Consider the following 6,779-nt stretch of genomic DNA (forward strand, 5'->3'; position numbering starts at 1 on the left):
TACGACCATCCATCCATCTCTTCTCCCGCCCAACTCTCCATCTTCCGTCGACCAGTTGTATTTCTCCAACTTTCCCCTTTGATTGCATCCCTCCTACCGTGTAATTCCCAAGTATCCTTTACCCAGCATTCCCCTTTAACGTTGTCTTCTATTTCTCATTCGGCTTCTCTGTCCTTCCTCTCTAATTCCCTCACTCTAGTGTCTGCTTTCTTTAGCTTCTTCTAAGACTGTCTATAAAAATCCTGTTCTCTTTTCTCCAAACTATGACAGCATTAGGCCTCATCAGGAACCTATCACTAGGAGAGTGCAACTACCCCATATTCCTGTCACGGCGTTTTCACAGATCGATCTATTTTTAGTTTAAATTTACCGCGAATTCACACCTCCGCAGGAACCTCAGGGACCAATCACAAGCACGGACTTAATTTTTATCTGACGTCAGAAGTGATGGGCTCCTGATGTGAGGTAAGCTATTTTTCTCCTTACCGATTTGCGCTCATGTAGACCGGAACTGACCTATTTTGCGGGAAAAGAAGTCTAAAATAGACCGGTCTGTAAAACTGCCGTGACGTAGGCTTAGTATGGGAGTTGCACACTCTGAGTGATGGGCTCCTGGCTTCATATAGTGGACGAATAATTCTCAGCATAACCAGATGGAAATCATGATCAGTTCATTGTAACATGACATCGCAATGGTCTTGTCACAACTTATTCAGATTAACTGAACCGAGCGAAATTAATGTAAAAGGTTTCGAAATCTGTTGACAATGGACTTAGTTTGTCCTTTTAACATCTTTGTCCGAGTGACTGACTGTTGGTTACATGAAGGGATTTGATAAATAATTTCTTTGTGGCTTCTGCGTCATTACCATGGTTAATGCAACATTGTTATCAATAAGGGAGTGTCGAAAAGTGATTGGTTCTACACGATTGGCTTAAAAAAACTCGCGCCAGTTTCTCATCCAATCAGACGTTAAACCAAAACCACTCTTGACTCTCCCGCACGCGTTTTCCCGCGCTTGGAGACAGCTGCATGTAATGATTGCATGTAATTACTTCGAGTTTTTAATGGTTCACTGTTTTGTCTGTGTCCTTTTGTGATTGGCTAGATTGATTACTTTGGTTTTGGTTTTACGGCACTCAATTGAAAACCGCTCTATGCCAAACTTTTAAAATTTCTCACGAAATTTATTTGTTTCATCAAGGGCTTTACAAAGTCCAACTGTAAGTTATAACCGAATATCAATAGCATGCCAAAGAGAGGTTGATTTGGCATGTCTTGATCGTAACAAAATCAAACTTGACAGAGACAGACACATAAAGCGTAAAATATGACAAACCAAACATTTTCAATGAGAGCTTGAGAGCTGACAGCAGTTTTAGATTAAAATTTCACAGGAAATTGTTCAAAAAGATTGGTTCAATTTAAAACTACAAAGTGGTAAAAGTAGTTATTTGCTTTAGGCCCAAAATTACTTGTTCTAAGAGTCAAACTTAATATTCGATTTTTGGTGTATGGGTTTTACATCACGAGAGTAGATCATCGTCTCTTGGTTTTGCAATATGCAACATGCAATAATATTTTTACAAAAATGCAGCTGACTCACATCACATGTCGCCTTCTTTCATCGCACAAATTAATTTCCTGATCACTTAAATAGAACCATGCTGCTCGCCTTGATGTTTTGTTTTACATCCGTAATTTCTACCTTTTGTTCTATTAACCGGTGACATCTGAGGAAGTCTCTCCTGTACGGACATTGAACAATCGAAATTCGTAGAAGTATAGGTCGCTCACTACTGAAGAAGTCATTTAGGAGCTAAAGTTAACGACCAGTTAAACTACATCGGTTAAACACGGCAGGCTTTTTTTGTTTATGTGTTGAGCATATCTACTGGATCTGGATCTAAGTACTGGATCTGAACAGCGCAGTGTGCCCCAGCGCACGCGAGAATGGCAAACCAATCTGATACTGATTATTCAGGCAGTTGTGGCGATAATTTTCGTCCTGAAACTGTTGTCATCATAAACTGTGTATTGAATGTACCACTGATACTCATATCCATCATCGGCAACATTCTGGTGGTTGCCGCCATCTCGCGAACTCCTCATCTGCGCTCGCCGTCCACCATTTTGCTCTGCAGTCTGGCTTTTTCTGACCTTCTAGTTGGGTTTGTTGTACAGCCGCTTTATATTGCCTCTGAATTAATGGAAAACGATTTCCTTTACGAAGTGGTGAACCCATTGTCGTTTTGTGCATGTGGAGTGTCACTCGCGACAATGACAGCTATAAGTGTGGATCGGTTTTTGGCTCTTCACTATCACATGAGATATCCAAACTTGATGACTGCGCATCGCGCTCTATATGCCTCAGTAACTCTTTGGATCGTTATCTTTGTCATCTCCTTTTCAACGTTTTGGAAAGAGAAGGCGTATTATTTTTCTGCAGCTGTTTGTATTGTCATTTGTCTTTTAGTTTCAACTTTTTGTTACATCCGAGTCTACAGGATTGTTCGTCATCATCACCTACAAATTCACGCTCAAAGACAGGCTGTAGAAAATACTGAAACTTCTCAGAGCACGGAGCGATCGATAAAACGTGCCATGGACACTTTCGTGTTTTACATCGTGTTGACTTTTTGTTATCTACCGTTGTTTACTGCCATGGTAATGTTTGGTGTTCCTCACATTCAGCTGACTAGCGCATGGAATTTAACAGACACCACGGCATACATGAACTCATCCGTCAATCCAATATTGTTCTGCTGGCGCCTTCGCGAGCTTCGAACCGCAGTTAGGAAGACAGTGAGGCAGATGCTATGCAGACCAACAGAGGTAACCTCGCTAACCTAGTGCTTTGGGTTCCGTATTTGCCTAAAACAACAACGCATTTACAAACAAGAACCTTGAAAAGCTGCATACCGGGCGCAGAGAGAAGTTACAGAAAAGTCTGAGGTTTGCGTGAGTCACGCCAACTCATGTAACGCGCCAGAGAACCCCTCGTCACGTCATCTGCTGATTTAATCAACACGAATGGACATTGTTTTTGTTCCGATTCCAGTTTTTAATAGACTCAAAGTCTAATGGATCCAGAGTGACACTATTATGGGGCTTACCTTTTGGTTGGTTAGATACTAGTTGAGAACTCTTCAGTCCATTTGAAATGACTATATCATATCTCAGAAGTGCGCGTGCGTGTAAGTGGGCAATGCAGACTTTGTGATGAGTTGTTTACGTATCTTTTTACAAACGTACTAATCGTGAGCCTTCGCGTACTACGCTAGCGCCCAGTTTTCTGTTCCATGTCGGCAATATATTAATTTATGTCAATACCAGTTACAACAAATAACATACAGTGGAACCCCGTTAATACGGACACCAAGGGGACATGCCAAAATGTCCGTATTAACGGGGTGTCCGTATTAACCGGGGTCCTCGGAAAAAAGTCAGGGACGCGTGTTTTATCGATACAAACACTAAGGCCGACACTTGTACGGCAACAAAACGTTTTAATTGTACTGTAAATTACAAATCATTAACTGTATCACTCTCGGTGAAATTTTGCCTTTGCAACCAGAGCCGGGAAATGGTGAGGACAAAAACGCGGTCGCCGTGCTAACTGAAAGTCGAGTTATCGGTCACATTCCATATTACCTCGCAAACACCAAAAACCGCACTGGTATAGTCACCCATTTTATTTCAAAGCCTACTAATCGAGGATCAGTTGAAGTATGTGGAAAAGCAGTTAATCGGGGTGGAGGCCTTGGTATGGAACTACCGTGTGTTTATATTTTTGACGGTCCTAGGAAGCACGTGGATTTACTTGAACAATTAATAGACGTTGGCAACAACCCAGCAATACGAACGGAGGCCGATGGTGATAGTGGCAAGCATAAGACGTCAAAGAGGAAGAAGGCTACAAGCAAGGAGTGTAGCAAAAGACCAAGAAAGTGAAACTTTTGTGTAAGCGTATCAGGCAGAAAACTTTATATAAGGACTGCAGACTGGGTAATGCACTGGAAGAAAGAACTGGTCAAATGCGTCACGCTATTTTGCCACTTTTTCATTTAGTAATAAAAATTGTATTAACCCGCCGAAATCTGTCATAATTTGACCAGGGTACAAAATCTCTAATTAGCACATAATCATGACAATGACAATAGACAATGCACAGATACAAACAGTGTCCGTAAAGCGGGGTTGACGATGTATAAGAGTTTGTCGCTTGGGACACAGAAAAGTGTCCGTTGTCCGTATTAACGGGTGTCCGTAATAAGCGGGTTAATTTTAGAAAAAATATATGAGCTTTTCGTCGGGGAAAACGAAACTGTCCGTAATATCGGGGTGTCCGTATTAAGCGGGTGTCCGTAGAGCGGGGTTCCACTGTACTATGAGTGTGGGTTAGCTGAGACGATCTACTGAAGAGTGTTGCAGCATCTCGCAATTTTTATTAATCTTGAGTGAATGTCTGGACACAAGTAAAAAGTATTATTCACGAATTTCTCTTCGCATTTGCGTATCTTGGAGTGAACACATATTTGCTTTTACTTCCAGCAGTTGCCATTGTTCATTCTCAAACTCATTAATAATTCATCACGTTTAAACAAAGGAAATCATGACCGTGACGATGTTTGGATGTCTGATCTTAATTAGCATAGATTTTTTCGATTTTCTTTCTTCCATTTTCTCTTAAGTTTCGATTGAGAAGATATATCAGACACTCAATACAGTGTTTGACCAAATTTCCAAACATCTTGAAGTTCGTCAAAACTACTCCGCTGCACATCGTATTTTCAACTCTCTTCTTGGTGTTTGGAAATGTGGTCAAACACGGTCTTTCGTGTTTGATATATTGCATCCATCCCGGCCCAATTTTGGTAAACTGATACTGCAGGGATTTTATGAAAGGTTTGCATCAGGCCCTGTTTTTCCTTGCAGCTGTGCACTTTTCCCTTTTGTAAACGGTCGTTGCCATTTTCGCAACAACTGTGAATAAATTTTCTTTTCTATTAAATCAGGACCCATAAGCGGGGACGGAGACCGTAAGTCTCGGGATTCGCGCGTACCTATGATATGGGACAATTTTCTATTTTTAGAACAAATTGCGCCATCCTGAGGTCACATATCCGCGCGGATTCACGTACATGTCGGGGGCTCTCGCGTTGATGTTGTCACGTTGCGTGATCAAATGGTGAGAGTTGAGAGATTCTCTTGCGTATTTTTCACAGCGATGGTAGGGAATACGAACCAAGGCGCTTATATGTAGTTTTATGCTCTGAGCTAACGGAAAAGGTGGGTTTTTCAGGGTCGAAAACAAGTCTTTAATCTCGCGCTGGGAATGAATAATAAGATCTGCTCACGCTAGTAGTAAGCTTACTTGTATGTTTTTGCGTTTGTTCTGACTTAAGAATATAGCAAGAAAACTCTCTAATCTGGTATCGAGTTAATTTGTGAGTTTCTCAGACAATGGTTCATCATAACCAAAACCTGTTTTGACGGTTTCTTATTGTTTCTGCTTGTTTGGTGAGTTTGCACAAGTTTTTGAAAGGAAAGTCTGACGCGTACAATTAGCTCATTTGCATAGTGCAGTTCGTGCACTTTCAAGTCCGAGTCGGTGTTTTCAATTGTCAACAAATCTTGACAAAGATTTCTTTCGTTATCTTTTGTGTTGAGCTGCTGTAATAAATTTCACGAACGCAAAAAAGGCTACTAACATCATGTGTATTTCTTCAACGTAAGCATAGTGAAGTTTTAGACTGCGAAAATGAAAATAGACAAGGAGTTTTGATAACTCGATCAACAAAATCGAAATCGTTATTCCAAGTTGATTAAAGAAAGCGTCATCGTAACTTTGCTGATTATTTCTGCTTTATTCACATATTTTCAGTTTAGCTTTTAATATGTTCTCAAACATTTATCAATCTTAAACATATTTAAAAACTATAGAGTTATTGTTTGAGTTCGATGTACGCTTTCACACGAAAGTGCGGTGGAAGTACAATTTGTCATGTTTACTGACTGTACAAAACACGCATCGGCGGGCGCTCTCATTCATCGACAACAGAGAATTTACTGGATTTTTACACGAATAAAACTGAGCAGTATCTACGGACGTAAAGTTATTGGGCCTTGATGAAACATCAAGCGTTGCTTACAATTCAAGCGAAACTCAAACTAGCAATTATTTTGTTTTACTTTTCGGTCGCGATAGACTGACAAATTCCTCGCAAGCGTGTGGCAAGAGGAGCTAGGAAACTATGAAGTCCTGAAGCTCTGCTATATCTAAATATATCCAGCTAGTTTTTTGCTGTGTAATGGAAAAGCTGTTAATCTTCAACATATGTGAAATTTAAAGTGGAGTAATGTACAGCTCATGTAAAAGAAGCATCCGTCGGAACACAACTTGGTCAGCGATATATGTAAGTTTACAGCGGAACATACCTAAATTCGACACTGTCTTACTTCACTCAAACTGGAGCAGCTTACGACGAAAATACTTAAGCAAAATTCCAACAGACGTAAGCGCGTTGAGTTGTGGGCCAAAAACATGAAAAATTTCGGGAATTTCGGACGCCATTTCCCCCGCGCGACATCCGCAAAAATCCTCGCAGCATGTACGCGCGTGTGCCGCAGGTGATGGCGCAATATGTTCTAAAAATAGAATACTAGAAATGGCGCGCGCTTACGGTCTCCGTCCCCGATTATGGCTCCTGATTAAATTAAAGAAAAGGAAAGGTTGTAAGTCACCACCTAGTATCGAACCGAGAATTTCTCACAT

The 6,779-nt window shown here is 40.8% G+C and overlaps 2 protein-coding genes across 2 annotated transcripts in view; both read left to right on the forward strand.

Annotated features, from left to right (window-relative positions):
- Window positions 1–6,779, forward strand: part of LOC145470010 (uncharacterized) — a 185,340-nt gene that overhangs the window by 125,038 nt on the left and 53,523 nt on the right. The window lies entirely within an intron of this gene.
- Window positions 1,916–5,509, forward strand: LOC145469618 (melanocyte-stimulating hormone receptor-like). The gene has a single exon (XM_081453374.1). The coding sequence runs from the start codon at window positions 1,955–1,957 to the stop codon at window positions 2,852–2,854; it is 900 nt and encodes a 299-aa protein (XP_081309500.1). The 5' UTR covers window positions 1,916–1,954; the 3' UTR covers window positions 2,855–5,509.

The sequence above is a fragment of the Orbicella franksi genome, chromosome 15 (genome assembly GCF_964199315.1).
Source record: "Orbicella franksi chromosome 15, jaOrbFran1.1, whole genome shotgun sequence".
In the NCBI taxonomy this organism is placed as follows: Eukaryota; Metazoa; Cnidaria; class Anthozoa; order Scleractinia; family Merulinidae; genus Orbicella; species Orbicella franksi.

What these genes read in the sequence shown, in the direction of transcription:
- LOC145469618 (XM_081453374.1), top strand. Translation starts at nt 1,955, where the DNA reads ATGGCAAACCAATCTGATACTGATTATTCAGGCAGTTGTGGCGATAAT.